This window comes from Rhinichthys klamathensis, unplaced genomic scaffold, assembly GCF_029890125.1.
Source record: "Rhinichthys klamathensis goyatoka isolate OS25496 unplaced genomic scaffold, OSU_Roscu_1.1 h1tg000105l_1, whole genome shotgun sequence".
Lineage (NCBI taxonomy): Eukaryota > Metazoa > Chordata > Actinopteri > Cypriniformes > Leuciscidae > Rhinichthys > Rhinichthys klamathensis.
Window position 1 is genome coordinate 1,910,477 of NW_026606644.1, and position 19,682 is coordinate 1,930,158.

Here is a 19,682-nt window from a genome sequence, read left to right on the forward strand (position 1 = left end):
AACAACAAAATTGTTTAAATGATGATCCATTTAACTACTGTATGGTAAAAAAGAAACACACACACACACACACTCAAAAAACACTTTTTGTGGTTATCTCATTATCTTGAAAAAAAAACAACAACAATACAACAGTATCATCATATGTGTTGATATTTTTTATTAGACAAGGCTAAGTTAACTTTATTCGTTTTTGTTATAGTCATTTCATTATGCAACATTTTGGTGCTTGTTTCTGATTGGCCAACTACAGCAACCCAGTCGATGACATTTATAAAATAACGTTTTAATGAAAAACAATGTCCTTGGTATCAAAGTAATTTCGCAAGAGTCTATTTTATCTCGTCAAAGCATTCTGTAAAATACTGTAATATTTTCAAGGTCTGTTTTCAGCAGTAGCCTAGTTTAATTTTATTTAACAAATTCTAAAGACATCTGAGTTAATCGCAGATATTTAAAAAAAATAATAGTTCAGTGATTTGAAGTACATACTGTAGTTGTGGATATTAGCAGGAAAGCAATCCATTTATAATTCATTAATAATAATTAAAGAAAATAACTCTTGGGGTTTCCAGTAGTCTGTAATGCAGTGTACAGTTATGGTGTTCACAGGGGACGGTCACTGGATCCTTCAATAGATCCATAGGGCAGTTTTCATTTATCGATTGATTGGCATCAGACACAGATTTACCTGTACATTTTGTGGTAAATCAGTGTCCGGATTCAACTGTAGGATTGTCACTGGAATGATGGGAGAGAGGACACTGCTAACTACATATACCCATCCCTTTTATTATGATCTGTAATATGACTCTCTTAAGATGACAGTTTCAGTGTTGATCCTAAATTGATCCCAAACCCCGGATAGAGCGGCTGAGTGAATATGGTCTGGACTCTGTGGATGAGGGCCATTGTGTCAGAGACACTGTAGAAGGAAAGAATTCCTGCACTGTGATCCACATACACTCCTATTCTAAAGGAGCTGGAGACTACAGGGAGTTTAATTTCTTTCTGATTGTGTCTGAATGCATACCTGGAGCCAGAGCAGGACAATCTCCAGGACTGATCATTAAATCCAAAGACACAATCTTCACCATCTCCCTTCCTGTTGATGCTCTTATATGACACTGATATTCCCATACCTCCACTCCACTCGACCTCCCAGTAACAGCGTCCACACACACTCTCTCTACACAACACCTGAGAAAAAACATGAAATCTGTCCGGATGAATAGGGTACAGCTGGTCAGCCCCAATAAAAGTAGCCACTCTGTTGCCTTCAGAAAGACGGAGGTATTTATGTGCAGTGTTCGAATCCAGTGTGAGCTCACAGGAATCTGAATGGGCCAAAAAATTACACTGAACAAAGTTGCACAAGTACAATGGTGTTGTGTGCTAGAAAATTAGATGCAGATGATAAATAAAATTTAGACTAACAACGGATTTATACTTCTTGAGAATCCATAAATGTCTGACAGTATGTGTATTTTTATTATTAACACTTACATTGCAAGAAGTCATCTCTGGACCTGGGTTCAATGGTGGTGACGATCTCAAAGTATGTCACTAATGAAACCAAAAGACATATAGTGTAATTCACATGTAAACACAATATTAAATAAGTCCCATTAATAATGGTCTCTCAGTTTGTTCTTGTAGTTCTTATACGATACATTACTCCTTTAAAGTGAACAAATTCCAAGTACTTTACCTCTACCAGATATCTGTTTTATGTCCTCATTGCAGAGGTCCTCAAGTTTCTCTCTTAGCGTAGACACAGATTTTCCTACATCATCATAAGAGAGGAGAGAACTGATATTGATGCTGTTTGTGGATGCAGGAGGAACAGGGAGAGACTGGAAACTCTACAAATGGACAAAACGATAACAGAATTGAATAAGTAAAGCTTTCCAGTGTTCATTAACTTTTTAAAAATTGTTTAAATGAGAGTCTGACAGCTTCTCTGTTCAGAGAGATCATACACTCACCTAAAAGGATTATTAGGAACACCATACTAATGCGGTGTTTGACCCCCTTTTGCCTTCAGAACTGCTTTAATTCTACGTGGCATTGATTCAACAAGGTGCTGAAAGCATTCTTTAGAAATGTTGGCCCATATTGATAGGATAGCATCTTGCAGTTGATGGAGATTTGTGGGATGCACATCCAGGGCACGAAGCTCCCGTTCCACCACATCCCAAAGATGCTCTATTGGGTTGAGATCTGGTGACTGTGGGGGCCATTTTAGTAAAGTGAACTCATTGTCATGTTCAAGAAACCAATTTGAAATGATTCGAGCTTTGTGACATGGTGCATTATCCTGCTGGAAGTAGCCATCAGAGGATGGGTACATGGTGCCCATAAAGGGATGGACATGGTCAGAAACAATGCTCAGGTAGGCCGTGCTATTTAAACGATGCCCACTTGGCACTAAGGGGCCTAAAGTGTGCCCAGAAAACATCCCCCACACCATTACACTACCACCACCAGCCTGCACAGTGGTAACAAGGCATGATGGATCCATGTTCTCATTCTGTTTACGCCAAATTCTGACTCTACCATCTGAATGTCTCAACAGAAATCGAGACTCATCAGACCAGGCAACATTTTTCCAGTCTTCAACTGTCCAATTTTGGTGAGCTCTTGCAAATTGTAGCCTCTTTTTCCTATTTGTAGTGGAGATGAGTGGTACCCGGTGGGGTCTTCTGCTGTTGTAGCCCATCCGCCTCAAGGTTGTGCGTGTTGTGGCTTCACAAATGCTTTGCTGCATACCTCGGTTGTAACGAGTGGTTATTTCTATGGTGGCCGAGACAGCTCAACGCGCTGCAACTGAAGCAAACACATGCAAATAGAAAAAAACGCATGCAAATAGAAAAAAACACATGCAAATAGAAAAACATGCGTGCAAATAGAAAAAAAACACCTGCAAATTAAAAAAAACATCTTAATCAGTTTCACAACACACGTGTGCTCCAAATAAGGAAACGCGCTGCAAAAGTTCACAACACAACCAAATACAGAAAACGCGCTGCAAATAACACAGACCACAACGGAAATGTTTCCAGGGGAACCAAATAAGTGACGAACCCGGCCGAGACGTGCTTATTGCTCGTGTGCTTCCCTATGCCATACTCCCTTCGAAGGGCAGATTGCAGAGCCCTTTTGGAGTGAGCAAGGCTCTAGTGGGCTGTTAGGCAGCCGTGTGGAACGCACTTGATGAAGGAGCAACGAAAGACAACGTAATTTCCTCATTATTTTCACCTGGGATGTCCCCATGACAACGCAGCACGGTGTCCATCAGCTGGTCTTACGACAGAAATATGATGCTGTTAACATAACGGATGCAAATACATTTTTATTTTTATTTTACAAAAAAAGCTTTTAAAATATGCGTTATATATCTGTGTCTCAACTTTAAAATTTTGGACCCTACATTACCTAACATTTCTTACGAAACTTTTCTTTATGAAAATGTAATAACATGAAACAATTTGTACAGTGGAACTGATCTATAGATAAATATCTTTCCTTCATGTTTTTCTTCTTTATCTTTTTTATTTATTTATTTTAGTTTCCAGCTCATTGTTCTTTTCTCATTTGTATTCTGATGACATTGAACTTAATACATTTTGTACATTGTATACAAGTTGTATGTCATAAAAAAAATTAATCTCTGTATGTTTTGCACAAACAAATAAATAAATAAACAAATAAATAAAGTATAATTTTAAGCAGTAAGCACCAGCACGCATAGATTAATGGATATCTATGCCGGCACGTCCCAGCCGGGTTCGTCACTTATTTGGAGCACACGTGTGTTGTGAAACTGATGAAGATGTTTTCTTAATTTGTTTTTTTCTATTTGCATGCGTTTTTTTCTATTTGCATGTGTTTTCTTCTATTTGCATGCGTTTTCTTCAGTTGCAGCGCGTTGAGCTCTCTCGGCCACCGTATATTTCAGTCAAAGTTGCTCTTCTATCAGCTTGAATCAGTCGGCCCATTCTCCTCTGACCTCTAGCATCAACAAGGCATTTTCGCCCACAGGACTGCTGCATACTGGATGTTTTTCCCTTTTCACACCATTCTTTGTAAACCCTAGAAATGGTTATGCGTGAAAATCCCAGTAACTGAGCAGATTGTGAAATACTGAGACCGACCCGTCTGGCACCAACAACCATGCCACGCTGAAAATTGCTTAAATCACCTTTCTTTCCCATTCTGACATTCAGTTTGGAGTTCAGGAGATTGTCTTGACCAGGACCACACCCCTAAATGCATTGAAGCAACTGCCATGTGATTGGTTGATTAGATAATTGCATTAATGAGAAATTGAACAGGTGTTCCTAATAATCCTTTAGGTGGGTGTACATACACAACACACAACTTAAATCATTCATGACACCATTCCTGTCAAAATAACAACTGCTTTCTGCTTACAACCTAATACTTCAGTTTAGGTTTTAAAGGTTATGCCATTTAGGGTCAATTAAAGGTTATGTTTTAATAACCTCCCTGTAGTAATATCATCCTAAAGTTCACGTTTTTCATATCTCAGTTACCTGAAGGAAATGGATGTGATTGTCAGTGTGTGAAAGCTGCTTCAGCTCAGCTTCTCTCCTCCTCAGATCATCAATCTCCTGCTCCAGTCGCTTTAAGAGTCCTTCAACTCGACTCACTTGTGCTTTTTCCTGATCTCTGATCATCCGTGTCATCTCAGATTGGCTTTTCTTAATGGAGCAGATCAGTTCAGTAAAGATCCTCTCACTATCCTCCACTGCAGCCTGTGCAGAGCTCTGTTAGGACACACAGACAAGCAGATCTTTCACTCATGGGCTTCAGTGGGACTGGAAGTGTCCCAACACTGGGCCTCTCAATGATGTAATGACTGAAGTCCTGACAGAACTGGAAACATTTCACATTAAAAATTAAAACTCACCCGATGTGTCTTCACAGCCTCTTTCAGCTCCTGAAGCTCCTTCTCTCTTTCCTGGATTCTCTGCTGGAACTTTCTTTGAATGTCACCTAAGGCTTTCTGTAACAGATAACAGTAAACATCAGCAATCCTCCTTTGGTACAGGTCAGGATATAAAATACTATTTTGACGGCATTCAATGGCAAAACGTAATGGCTCTTGCAATTTTCATCCAATTCAGATTGTTGGAGAAGAGGAAGATTATCAGTGAAACAACTTATATTTTGGTATTTTCTACATACAAGCTATCATATGGCTCAAGAAGATTGTAACACACACAATATATATATATATTGTATTGACCATTGTTATGATACTTTTTGTGCTTTTTGAAGTTTGATAGCTTCATTCTTCATTCATTGCACTATATGGGGAAAACAATCCACCTTCTGTGTTCCATGAAAGAAAGAAAGAAAGAAAGAATGTGGTATGAATAAACTGGGTGAAAAAATGATGACATCACTTTCATTTATGTGTAAACTAATCCTTTTACAGTTCTAGAGATATGTACGTTGAAGTTTGTGCTGCTTTTTCCGGCGAATTGTCTGGTTCCTTTTCATATGACGTGCATTTTTTTTGGGTAAGCTCTTACTATATTGCATCATGAACATACATTTACTCATAGCCTATGTGCTTCTCCTACCTGTTTCTCAGCCATCTCTGCTTTAATTGAAATAGTGTGGTGATTTTTGTGTTCATCCATCATACACAGTAAACAAATACATTTCTGGTCAGTGCGACAGTAAACCTCCAGAAGTCTTTCATGTTGAGAGCAGATCATCTCCTGCAGTCGTACAGTGGCATTAATCAAATTGTGTTTTTTATCTTTAAAGAAACTGTCATGTTGTTCGAGGTGACTTTGACAGTAAGAGTTCAAACACATGAGACAGGACTTGACAGCTTTATATTTCCTTCCAGTACAGACGTCACACTCCACATCTCCAGGTTCAGCATAACTGAGAGCAGGACGAGCTGTTTGGACTTTTGCCTTCTTTAGGTTGTCCACCATTTCAGCCAGCATCACATTCTTGTTTAAAACAGGTCTTGGAGTGAAGGTCTGTCTGCACTGAGGGCAGCTGTAAACTTTCTTCTGATCATCTTTATTCCAGCAGTCTGTAATGCAGCTCATACAGTAACTGTGTCCACAGGGGATCGTCACTGGATCCTTCAGTAGATCCAAACAGATTGAACAGCTGAACTGATCCCGAGCCACTGAAATACTGGCTTCTGCCATTACACTGCACAAACACACATACAGCTTTACAACGGCTGAACACTAACGTTTCAATTTCTCTCAACTGAGCAGTGTTTCCTGTCTTCTTGAGACGTGTGCAATTTGTAAGGTGCGACTAACCTCTTGATAAGAACCAATCTGTTTTGCAATTAGCAAGCTGTACCGACTTCCAACTTTCATGTACGCACATGGAAACATACAACGATCTGTGACGATCTGATACCGAAGCGTTTCCTTGTTCTGCGTTGAGAAAGTGAAAGTAGTAACCTAAGCTGTTACCAGTTTGTGTAATACACATCCAGGCATCTGCCAATAGATGACGCTCACACACTGTTTTCCAATGCTTGTCAGTATTTTAGTAAAAATACTATTTTTAGTAAAAAATAATAATACTTAAAAAGTAAAAAAAAAAAAAAATGGTATCAATATTATATAAAAAAACGTCTTACTGACTTTTTTTTTGCGGTAAAACTATTTCTAATCTAGGCCTACATAATAAAAAAATACAATGGCGTTCTTATAAGATATCAAACGTGTTGATATTTCATTAAATAACAGTTATTATTTTTGTTAAAACACGCCTTTATTAGGACTACAATGTTTCCCAGGTTGTTAATGCCGTATGCCCTTCTTTTTATAAACCACAAAAGGAGAATAAAAAAAAGGTAATGAATGAATAGCGACCAGTATCAAGCTTTTTTTAAAAGACGCAAAAGTATCACAGAATGATGCAACACATGTCGTAGGCCTATTTTATATTCCAAGTTTTCTGGGGGTAATGTTGGGTAAAGGCTGGAATACACTACACGACTTTTGCTCAGGTTTTAAAAGTCGTGTAGGCCTATTCCAGCCTTAAGTTACTTACTAGCCTACTACTTAAAAAGTATGGAAGTAAAATAATGCCAAATATTTTTTTAAACAAAAAAGCCTGTTGAATTGCACTACTTGAAAAAAAAAATATGCATTGCATTAACCATGCTTCCATTTTAATGCATTGTATTTTTAAGACTTGCATGTTTTATTGGCTGAAATTCAACATGAATATTAATCTGTAAATATTTCAATTCAAAACATTTCAAACACATTTTCATTATTAAAAATGCAATAATCCATATTCACCTTTCATATTTCACTTCCTAAATATTTAAACTGTTTAAAAATACAACCTATAATATTCAACAGGCGATTTTCGGTCCATTTTATTTCACTTTACAAATTTGCTTCCACAAATTCAGTGGTTCAAATTCGACAGTAAATTCAACATCCAGGAACTGCAGGAAAAGCAGTTGATTAAAATCTAAATTATAAAGAGCATAATCTCCATCTGCTGTTAGTCTAGTCGACCTCACCGGCAGGGGGTGCAAGCGGGTGCAAGCATGCAAGCGCGTGTTGTTGACGAAGACCAGGGGTGCTTCTCAATATCCCTCCTCGTCTCCTCGCTCCTCCGTCCTCCATCCTATGACCCGGAAACCAATCGAGCTCAGCCATCTTGAAGGACATCTCAATTCTCTAATTGCACCGCGAGGAGGCGAGGATCGAGGAGTGAGGAGGCTTCCAGAGGAGCTATAAGCGAGGATACACAGGTGTACCCTTTGCGGAAGAGTTTTATTGACTAAATGATGTTTTATAAACAAGGTTCGGGAGGAGCACGTTCAAATAAATCATTCCAATCAACTCGTCACCAAACTATTACATGTCTACCCTATCAGCACGAGAGGAAGCATATATAAATATCCACTGTCAACTCACCTAACATTCCTTGACAGTTTCAGCATTTGGTCCCGCCCTTTTGCCACAATGTCAGAGATTGAACTCTACCCTTCCGATGACGACTCCTTCATCAGCCAGGCTCCATCTCAGCTCCCTATCACCGCTACGAGTTCCAAGGCTCAACAGGATACCGCTCCCGAACCTCCAGCTTCACGGCGCGGCCGCCGGCCTAGCCGAGCCGCCTCTCGTACCCCGAGGCGCCGTGGTTTGCCCTCACCTCCACCATCAAGACCTCCACCATCTCCAGCTTCCTCCTACACCTCAGCACAACCCAATATTCCGGCAATCGAGAAATGGACAGTGCTGGGGCTGAGACAGGCGCTAATCAGCGCTGACGTTCATTTTTCTAGGAGGATGAACAAATCGCAACTGTACAACTTGTATGTTTCTCTCCAGGCAGCTTTCCCTTCTCCGAAATCCACTCCACCTTCAAAAACAGCAAAAAAGGCAAGTAACAAAACATCAAACTCACGTTTTCAGAAAACTCCTTCTCCCGACGCCGCAGGGCCCAGTTCTACGCGAGCGCCAGGCCACAGCAGGCCTTCAGCTAGCCTGGGCCGCGCCCCAGATTCCGCCGCTATTCCTACAGCTATGGAACCTCCCCTCGTGACCAACAACATCAGAGCCCAGATACTCACAGGTGCGGATATTGATTTATCCTCTCTTCTATCTATCCTCCCTTCCTCTGTTTCAATTAGGCAAATCGATTGCGGCGATTTTGCAGTCACCTTGAAAAACCCAGTTCACAATTCATCCCGCATCCTGTCATTTTCCGAATTCGCAATTGCTTTCAGCCGGTATAGCGAAATCATTTGCGCCGCACTCCCCCACAGAAGACGAGAACTGAACGACTATCTCGCGATAATTGCAGAGCTTGCGTTGTCATATGGAGGAACACATTTTTACACTTACCACAAATTGTTCTCAGCAAAATGCGCCGTCCGTGTAGCTCAGTGGAACCAGTGCCCTTACTGGGGAGCCCTTGAAACAGAGCTACACAACAGAGTGTTCTTAGGCTGCCGCAACATATCCTGCGCAGTTTTGCAGATCCGTCTCTCATTCCACCACAGCTTGTCCTTTGATTAACCTCGAAAATCCTCCCCGCCCAGATTCAGCAGCTGGAAAATCAACCAGTTATGTCCCGCGACCAGCAAACTTTAATCCCAACGACTCAGCTACGGATTCCCAAAGAAGAAAGATCTCATTCCCATCCAACAACCAAGCCTGCAATAATTTCAATGCGGGGCGTTGCCTAAGGCAACGCTGCCGTTTTTTACATATTTGCAGCTACTGTGGCGGCGCGCACGCGCGCACTATATGCCCTGTCAAAAGGTCCGTAAATAAAGATTCAAAAAACTACTTATCGACTCCTGTGAATTTTTCCCGTCTGTCTTCTGAATTATCCCACCACCCTAACACTGATTTTAAGGACTATTTACTGTCTGGTCTCGAGCATGGCTTTAATCCGGGCGTCGAAAGCCTCCCCACACAGAGTATCATATGTGATCATCTCCAATCTGCTTTCGCCGAACCTGACACAGTCGACACCTTGATTAAAAAAGAAATCGAATCGGGCTTTATGATTGGTCCTTTTGACATTCCTCCTTTTGAACATTTCCGTATCAGCCCAATTGGAGTGGCCACCAGGAAATTTTCAAGCAAAAAACGCCTTATAATCGATCTTTCAGCCCCCCATAATTCTCCGTTTCCAAGCATTAACAGCCTCATCTCGCTCGAACAATTTTCTCTTCATTACCAAACCATTGATCAAGCCATAACGTTGATTAAAGACGCAGGTTACGGCGCTTGGCTTGCTAAAGTTGACATCACCTCTGCCTTTAAAGTGATGCCCATCAACCCGGATTCGTGGCATTTGTTCGGCGTACGATGGCAAGGAAAATTTTATTTTTCTGTCCGTTTAACTTTCGGCTGCAAAAGTAGCCCCAAAATTTTCGACATGCTATCAGAGGCTATTTGTTGGATTCTTTCCAATAACTACTCGATACCCTACCTAATCCACTTGCTAGACGATTTCCTGATCATCTCTCCGCCTGAATCCATCCCAGCCGCACATCTTCTCACAGTCCAAAAAGTCTTCAGCGAGCTCGGGATTCCAATCGCCCAAGAAAAAACCATGGGTCCAGCCACATCCATCAAATTCCTGGGCAATAAATTGGACACAATCAACTTCCAGGCCTCACTACCCAAGGAAAAAATCGACAGGATTATTCTGGTCGCATCCACCCTTCTAGAAAATCCAAATTGCTCTAAACGAGAGCTTCTATCTCTGCTCGGCCATTTAAACTTTGCGATGCGCATTATCCCACAAGGTCTCCCTTTCATCTCACATCTCCTCTTCCTTGCATCATCAGTTCACGAGCTAGAGGACCAAATCTCCCTAACTACTTCATGTAGCAACGAGCTCAGTTTATCGATAACATTCCTTAAACAATGGAACGGCCTGTCTTTTTTCTATAATAATCTGATTTCTCTCCCTACGGATATCCAACTGTTCACAGATGCAGCTCCTTCCGTTGGTTTCGGAGGTTTCTACCAAGGTCGTTGGTTCGCGTCTACATGGCCAGCCCAGTTGTTAGATTTACCACAATCACTAACATCCTCAGCATTATTCGAGTTGTATCCTTTAGTGGTAGCAGCCTTCTTGTGGGGCAAAGAATGGTCGACTAACAGCATCATGGTACACTGTGATAATGAAGCAACCGTGCATTGCATCAACAAAGGCCGCTCAAATTCCCCCGCTTTAATGCCTCTCCTAAGACGCCTCATTTGGATCGCAGCTTGCGACCAGTTCATCTTAACTGCAAAACATGTTCCTGGGTCCAAAAATCAAATAGCTGACTCTCTCTCTCGTTTTGCTTTCCAGAAATTCAGGCTGTTGGCACCAGAGGCGGACCCATGCCCAACCCTAGTACCTCACTATTCAGAGTTAATATTCCCATAAACCATCCATTGAAACCACTTCTAGATGCCTCTCTTAACTCCATTCTGCAAGCCGTTTCACCCAATACCCTCCAATCCTACCTAACTGCATGGAAGTGTTTTAAGTCTTTCCACTTCACATTCAACCAGCCTTTTCCCAGTTTTTCTCTGCTCAACATCACTTCATTTATATCCTATCTGGACAGCACCAAGAACCTCAAAGCCTGCTCCATCAAGGGGTATCTAAGCCGAATCCAATTCTTCCACAAACTCCTTTTTGGTTCACCCTCCGCAGACATAGCAAATTCCCAGACATCAATGCTTATCAAAGGCATCCAAAAAACCCAACCAACCCGTCCAGATGCCAGACAACCAATAACCTTGGACATACTCACCAAATGTATCTCTACCCTCCGCCGAGGCTACCACTCCACCAACACCGCCCGCACACTGGATGACATGTTCATATTGGCTTTCTTCGGTTTCCTCAGATGCTCAGAACTCACCATCACTTCCAACTTCAACCCTAAAGTCCATCCCACAATCTCAGATCTTTCAGTATTAGACAACGAAACAATTTCTTACTTCATCAAACAAAGCAAGACAGACCAAATGAAAAAAGGCCACTTCATATACATCTTCAATCTCCAATCACCAATCCAACCATACCAAACTCTCTTCGCGTACTCACAATTCAGAAACTCTCAGACCAAGTCCCCTTCCGACCCACTCTTCACCGACAATTTCAATCGCCCCGTTACACGTTTCTGGTTCCAAAAACATCTCAAATCCATCTTACTCCAAGCAAACATCCCAGCAAATAATTTTTCCAGCCATTCATTCCGCATAGGTGCAGCAACCACAGCTGCCCAAAAAGGCCTTTCCCAGCAGCAAATCCAAGAGCTCGGCCGCTGGTCGTCGGAGGCCTTTAAGAGTTACATCCGTTCTAACCACCTCCATACCAAAGAAGCCCAACGATCCCTACTCAGCTAAACGTCCTCTCAACCTACCATAGGATCCCAGGAAGCAACCCAAAGGCAAGTCCATCTATCGTTGCAGCAGCACCCTCTACTCCGCCCGCAGGAACTCCATTAACTCGACCAATGTCTGATCCACTGCCGCAGCAGTGTCATCTACCCCGCTCCCGCAGGAGCTCCATTTCTCCATCCAACTTGCTCCACTGCCTCAGCAGTGTCATCTACTCCGCTCCCGCAGGAGCCCCATTATTTCAAGCAAGTCTGGTCCACTGCCGCAGCAGTGTCGTGCACTCCGCTCCCGCAGGAGCTCTGTTACTCCATCCAGCTTGCTCCACTGCCGCAGCAGTGCCATCTACTCCGCTCCCGCAGGAGCTCCATTAACTTAAAGCAAGTCTGGTCCACTGCCGCAGCAGTGTCGTGCACTCCGCTCCCGCAGGAGCTCTGTTACTCCATCCAGCTTGCTCCACCGCCGCAGCAGTGCCATCTACTCCGCTCCCGCAGGAGCTCCATTAACTTAAAGCAAGTCTGGTCCACTGCCGCAGCAGTGTCGTGCACTCCGCTCCCGCAGGAGCTCTGTTACTCCATCCAGCTTGCTCCACTGCCGCAGCAGTACCATCTACTTCGCTCCCGCAGGAGCTCCACCAACCTAAAGAAAGTCTGGTCCACTGCCGCAGCAGTGTCGTACACTCCGCTCCCGCAGGAGCTCCGTTACTCCATCCAACTTGCTTCACTGCCGCAGCAGTGTCATCTACTCCGCTCCCGCAGGAGCTCCAGTTACCTAAAGCAAGGTTGGTCCACTACCGCAGCAGTGTCGTGCACCCCGCTCCCGCATGAGCTCTGTTACTCCATCCAGCTTGCTCCACTGCCGCAGCAGTGTCATCTACTCCGCTCCCGCAGGAGCCCCATTATTTCAAGCAAGTCTGGTCCACTGCCGCAGCAGTTTCGTGCACTCCGCTCCCGCAGGAGCTCTGTTACTCCATCCAGCTTGCTCCACTGCCGCAGCAGTGCCATCTACTCCGCTCCCGCAGGAGCTCCATTAACTTAAAGCAAGTCTGGTCCACTGCCGCAGCAGTGTCGTGCACTCCTCTCCCGCAGGAGTTCCGTTTACCAAAGAAGTCCGATCCACTGCCGCAGTGGTGTCTTCTCCTTCTTTTCCATCCACCTTATTTCCACCGTATCAGCCATACCATCCTCCTCCGTCCCTGCACCATTTACAACCTTCCACCCAAGAGGCACACCCATCCAACTCCAAGTCAACCTACTCCCGTCCTACGTTAAAAGAAACCTCCCAGCAACCACCTCTTCCCGCAGCTGATATCTTGAGCTTTACATTTCACAAGTTTTTGGGGGGTCATCAGCATCATTCTGGCGGCTGTCCTGCATTTTATTTCACAGTTTTTGGGGGAGTACTATGGGTTCGGGCCGCATACCGAGCCCGGAGCCCTCTCCTCGGACAGCACGCCAAATATGCATTTATTCTATCTGACTTATTTGTAAGTGTGAACTCGTGAAATGATGTTTTATAAACAAGGTTCAGGAGGAACACGTTCAAATAAATCATTCCAATCAACTCGTCACCAAACTATTACATGTCTACCCTATCAGCACGAGAGGAAGCATATATAAATATCCACTGTCAACTCACCAACATTCCTTGACAGTTTCAGCATCCCTCCACCACCCCGACTCCTCACTCCTGGCTCATTCTTCCACAGTCAGGAACGGGGGGAGTACTATGGGTTCGGGCCGCATACCGAGCCCGGAGCCCTCTCCTCGGACAGCACGCCAAATATGCATTTATTCTATCTGACTTATTTGTAAGTGTGAACTCGTGAAACATGACGCATGTATCAATTCTCCTCCCCCTTCACATCTGTCACAGACTCACAATCATTTGAATTTATACTTTACTTTTGTAGTTTACATAAACCACACAACTCACATAGGTCAACAAGGTATCTTGCTTTATTATTAGTTATTATTAATTTCTTAAATAAACAAACTTTAACAACATAAGGGCAGATCCTTTGAGCACTGCTGATGACGCAGTGAAGTGACGCTCGAGTGATCAAGTATTCCAATGTATAAAAAAGCTTTCATTCAATTCCTGCAGGGGGTGGAGCTGAGACGCGAGGAAAGGAAACGAGGATGCACAAATAAGAAATGAGAAGCACCCCCTAGCAGGGGTTACATAGGGTGCTTCTCATTTCTTATTTGTGCATCCTCATTTCCTTTCCTCGCTTCCTTTCCTCGTGTCTCAGCTCCACCCCCTGTAGGACGCGAGGGAAGGCTGCAAGGAAAAAAAAACGAGGACGGAGGAATTGAATGAAAGCTTTTTGATACATTGGAATACTTGATCACTCGAGCGTCACTTCACTGCGTCATCAGCTGCGCTCAAAGGATTTGCCCTTATGTTGTTAAGGTTTGTTTATTTAAGAAATTCATAATAAATAATAATAAAGCAAGATACCTTGTTGAAATATGTGAGTTGTGTGGTTTATGTAAACTACAAAAGTAAAGTATAAATTCAAATGATTGTGACAGATGTGAAGGGGGAGGAGAATTGATACGTGCGTCATGTTTAGTCGATAAAACTCTTCCGCAAAGGGTACACCTGTGTATCCTCCCTCATAGCTCCTCTGGAAGCCTCCTCACTCCTAGCTAGGAGCTATGAGCGAGGATGCACAGTTGCATGCTTTGCGGAAGTGTTTTACCGACTAAACGTGACGCACGTATAAATTCTCCTCCCCCTTCACGTCGGTCACAATCATTTTAATTTATACTTTACCATTGCAGTTTAAATAAACCACACATCTCACATATTTCAACAGGGTATATTGCTTTATTATTATTTATTACTAATTTCTTAAATAACCAAACTTCAACAACATAAGGGCAGATCCTTTGAGCGCTGCTGATGACGCAGTGAAGTGACGCTCGAGTGATCAAGTATTCCAATGTATAAAAAAACTTTCATTCGATTCCTCTGTCCTCATTTTCTTTCCTTGCAGCCTTCCCTCGCGTCCTACAGGGGGTGGAGCTGAGACGCGAGGAAAGGAAGCGAGGAAAGGAAACGAGGATGCACAAATAAGAAATGAGAAGCACCCATTACCTCTATGATCGTTACACATACGCGTCTGCAAGGCTACGCATCGCTACGCTTCGGCCGCCATTATGCGTCGATGCATAGCCAAATGTGCCCTAGTTTTTGAGACACGATGCACGATGCACGCAATACTATGCGTTGTGTCGGTGGGGGCGACATTGCAAGTATTGTACATTAATTCAAGTATATTATGTTTACAGAAGAAGGTTTGAATCACTGATTCTTGAGAGTCGGGACAAAACACGTTTTAAAAAACTTTAAAAAAAAATACACACTATATCAATTAGAGTTGTATGTTTCTGCAGAGAAAGGTCTTAGCTATCTAACCATGTAAAGGAACAGGTTCTAAATAAAAACACATGTAGCCCAGTGGTAAACTAGGCTATTAGTGTAATGGTAACGGAGTGGGTTATATTAATCTCTCTTACTCAAATTAGTCTTATGACTGTTAAAGTAAACGTTTATTTACTTTAAATAAATAATAGGAGACACTGATTTTTAAAGAAGGAAATATTCAATTCATTTTACATTACAAGGAGATCAAGATGTGTGATTTTATTTCATGACAGTGATTAAAATTAAAGTTTAAAGTTTATATTATTTAGCTAAATAATATTATCAGAGGTTTCATACATAAGGGCTGTTATTACCCTATTCTTGTTTTCATGTTGCTGTTTTTATTAGTTTTGGGGTATTATTGCTGTATAGTCAATAGTGTTTGGCTGTCGGTATGACAACGGATACACGTGACCGAGAGAGAAACAGTGAGAGCGAGGGGGGAAGTTTTTGGGTTTTGGTTTAGTTTTTCCCCGGCTTCCGGCTGAAGAGTGTGGAGCACAGGGCGGCCGCGTTGGCGACAAATATAACGCTAGAAACAGTGAGTAAAGCCGATGAAACTGAGTGGGGCGTTTCGATAAGGGGATCGTGGACTTGGGGTGTTGAGCGAGCGACTGAGTGAGGAGAAACGAAGCCGGAGACCCGTCTGATGGAGCGGGAGAGAATGAGCGGCCGCGTGATCGGAGGTAGCCGAGATAGCTAGCCACGGTGAGCTTATGCTGTCGGACCTGTCGGTGAATCGCGCTGCACGTGAGCATCCGGAGTTCCCTTTCGAGAGGTTCCTCCTATTGCGTAATAGCTTTACGCTATGGGAAAACTCCTTTTCTCGAGAAATATTGAAGTCTTTATGTAAAACGCATTGCAGCTGCACAGCATACAGCAATGAGCGAGGCAGCTCGGTCATTGGCTGTGCTGCGGCAACTTGCACGAACCAATGACGGGGCGACTCTGAACCCGCTTCCAATGAGCGTGCTTCGCGCCCACGCGCGTCAGAGCCCGCCAAGATGGGCGTGGCCAAGGGCTATATATTGGGCGCCCCGTCGTCTGAGTTCTTTAGATTTAATCTCCTTCAGCAAAGAACCTTCTCTTCGCTGGATCCTCCGGATTTGTTGGAGTCTTTTCGCCGCCGCCGTCGACAAGCCTACAGCAGGACTGCTTCGAGGACGCCGGCGCCTTCAGCCGCCTTCGATCGCCCTTCTGCTAAGCCATCCGGCGCGCACCATCTATATCCTTTTACAAAGCTATCAGTGTTCGCCCCCGCGACACTTTTTCTAAAAGAGTCAAATTTCCAAGGCGTTGTTTCAAATGCCTTCCTGCGCCTCGTGTCGAGGCCCTCTTCAGGACGGGGATCGTCACATCATCTGCGCCCGCTGCTTGGGACCGGACCACGCAGAGGCTGCCCTTACTCGAGGTGGATGTCCCGAGTGTGACGCCCTGGGCCTCACCGAGCTGCGCGCTCGCTTCGCCGTTTTCACCGCGAAAGAGCCCACCTCTTCCGTGCTGCCATCTCCTCTAGTCGAGCCGCGAAAGAAAAAACGCCGCTCACAGAGGCCGCCGGAGCACGCGGTTTGCAGTGATGTCACGCCGGGCCAATCCCCGCGTGCTTCACCACCACCCGAAGACTCCCCGCCGCCAGTCCAGTTCACACAGGCGGACCAGCACCCCTCCAGCGGAGCGATGGGGCTCGTCTCGTTTGGCGCGTCAGGGGATGACGATGATAAGGATGACAGTTTTTCCTGTGATGCTGCATCCGACGATTGGCCGGGCTCGTCCTTCGACCCCGCGCCATCGACATTAGCGGGCACGAGCGCGGGCTCCAGCATGGACTCTGAGATCGTCCGCATTCTCTCTAAGGCCGTGGAAGACCTCGGGCTCGATTGGTCTTCCCCGGAAGAACCCGCCCGCAGCCGACTGGACGAGTGGTTCCTGCAGGGGCGCCGACAGGCCCCTCGACAAAGACCCTCCCCCTTCTTCCCGGAAGTTCACGACGAACTCACGAAGTCGTGGAAAGCCCCGCACTCCGCTCGCCTGAAGCCTTCTTTTTCTTTGTCGCTCTCCTCTGTGGACGGCGCGAAAGAAAGAGGCTATGAGGGGACTCCGCCCCTCGAGGAAGCTGTGGCCAATCATCTGTGTCCACCCTCCAACGCTGGATGGAAAGCTAAAGCTTCTCATCCCTCGAAGCCTTGCCGATCTACTTCAGCTCTCGCCGGTCGCGCATACGCCGCCGCCAGCCAAGCTGCATCAGCGCTTCACTCTATGGCTGTCCTCCAGGTTTTTCAAGCCAAACTTCTCCGCAGTATGGACGAGTCTGGACCCGATCCTGAGGCATTTAAGGACCTACGCAGCGCCACTGACATAGCGCTGCGAGCTACAAAAGCCACCGCCCAATCCATCGGCCGTGCTATGGCTAACCTGACTGTCCTTGAGCGCCATCTGTGGCTGACGCTAACAGAAATGAATGATGCAGATAAGGCGTCATTTCTCGACGCGCCTATCTCCCAAAGCGGCCTGTTTGGACCAGCGGTGAAGGAGTTCGCCGAGCGCTTCACCGAAGCCCGTAAGGACTCACAGGCTATGCGTCACTTCCTGCCCAAGCGATCTAGCTCGTCGCAGAGCCGCCAACGGCCGCCTCAGCAGCAGCGAGCTAAGACGGCGCCCCCCGTTTCTCAGCCCAAACCTGAAACGGATTTTCGACGCCGCTCGCGCTCCGCCAACAGGAAACAGCCGCCCGAGCGACGGGGACCTCGGCCCAGGATTGTGCTGAACCCAGAGCCTCGTAAGTCCTCCTAGCTACAGGGAGGAAAAGGGAGAGCGCGTGTCTCGCAAGAGCCGGACCGTTCTCTCCAAAACGTTTAAAGCATTACCCAGTCCCCTCACAGGCGGCTGGAAATGTCTATACAGCAGCCAATGTGCCAGCCACACAGCTCGCCCACCTGCAAACAAACGCCGTTTTTACGGCGACACACAGAAATCACATAAAGAGCTATTTTCTGCCTGTGTCATTAAAGGGTCACGTGTCCACACCAAAGTGCGCATTCCCACATATCAAAACTGTAAACTCAGTGCCAAATGTTTTCCCAGCTCAGGCTGGACGCCCCATAAATGTAGATTGTGTGCCAACTGTTACGTATGCACCACTACACACAAGCACTGTTCCCACAGTTATAAACACTTCCCCAGTAAAAGCGGGAAGTTGTATAAGAGTAGCGCGTGTGCCCGCTGTTATGCACGCACCCCAGCTCACAAACACTGTTTATATGGCCAAAAACCTCCCGCCACGAGCGGGAAGTTTTATGAAAGTGGCGCGCGTGCCTACCACAGTCTATGCACCCCCACCCATAAGCACTATACACACAGTGTTAAACATTTCCCCATCTCACTCTGTGAGCATTACAGCGAGCGTGCCTGTAATCTCACACGCACCCCTGCACTCGTCATTCAACAAAGCTGCTCAGCGCGCGCCCGCGCCGCTGACAGCTGTGAACTCGGTATTTACACAGAACGATTCGCTGGCGGGGGCCATACGTCACTGCGACACGCCCCCGGCCAGCATTCAGCCCATATCTGTGCGAGCGAAAGCTTGGGAAAATATCCCCGACATGCCGAAATGGGTTTTGAACATAATAAAACACGGTTACTCGCTCCAATTCGCTCGCAGACAGCCCCGCTTCACAGCAGTGGTAGAGACGAAAGTGAGAAAAGATGTTTCACATGTTCTACGCACCGAGATGCTCAAACTGATAGAGAAAGGCGCAGTAGAAACAGTGCCCCCCTCTATGAGCGAGGCAGGTTTTTACAGCCGCTATTTTCTCGTCCCGAAAAAGGATGGCGGTCTCCGCCCCATCCTAGATCTCAGACATCTGAACAAAGCTTTAATGATTCGCTCGTTCAGAATGTTAACAACCAAGCATATCCTCGCGCAAGTTCGCCCGGGGGATTGGTTTCTGTCAGTGGATCTGAAAGACGCTTACTTTCACATTCCAATAGCGCCTCATCACAGGCCATTTCTGAGATTCGCTTTCGAGGGACAGTCATACCAGTACACAGTACTACCATTCGGCCTGTCACTGGCACCCCGTACATTTACGAAATGTATGGATGCAGCACTTTCCCCCCTGAGACAGCGGGGAGTGCGAATACTAAATTATCTCGACGATTGGCTAATACTAGCACAATCAGAGAGCCAGTTAGTGACACACAGGTCTTGGATTATCAGTCATCTAGAGTGCCTAGGTCTAAAAATCAATTTTGCAAAGAGCATGCTATCCCCCAGCCAGAATATTTCTTTTCTGGGAATAGTGCTAGACTCGGTGCAGATGACAGCACGCCTCTCATCAGAGCGCGCGC

The 19,682-nt window shown here is 45.2% G+C and overlaps 2 protein-coding genes across 2 annotated transcripts; one reads left to right on the plus strand and one right to left on the minus strand.

Annotated features, from left to right (window-relative positions):
- Positions 1-585: 585 nt before the first annotated feature.
- Positions 586-6,221, minus strand: LOC130087249 (tripartite motif-containing protein 16-like). The gene is made up of 6 exons (XM_056253499.1): positions 5,616-6,221; positions 4,937-5,032; positions 4,560-4,793; positions 1,712-1,865; positions 1,507-1,566; positions 586-1,337 (listed from the first exon to the last, which is right to left on the minus strand). The coding sequence occupies exons 1-6, from the start codon at positions 6,204-6,206 to the stop codon at positions 817-819; spliced, it is 1,656 nt and encodes a 551-aa protein (XP_056109474.1). The 5' UTR covers positions 6,207-6,221; the 3' UTR covers positions 586-816.
- A 1,782-nt stretch (positions 6,222-8,003) lies between these two features.
- Positions 8,004-11,909, plus strand: LOC130087190 (uncharacterized). Its single transcript, XM_056253416.1, has 2 exons — positions 8,004-8,616; positions 10,861-11,909. The coding sequence occupies exons 1-2, from the start codon at positions 8,004-8,006 to the stop codon at positions 11,907-11,909; spliced, it is 1,662 nt and encodes a 553-aa protein (XP_056109391.1).
- The last annotated feature ends 7,773 nt before the right edge of the window (positions 11,910-19,682 follow it).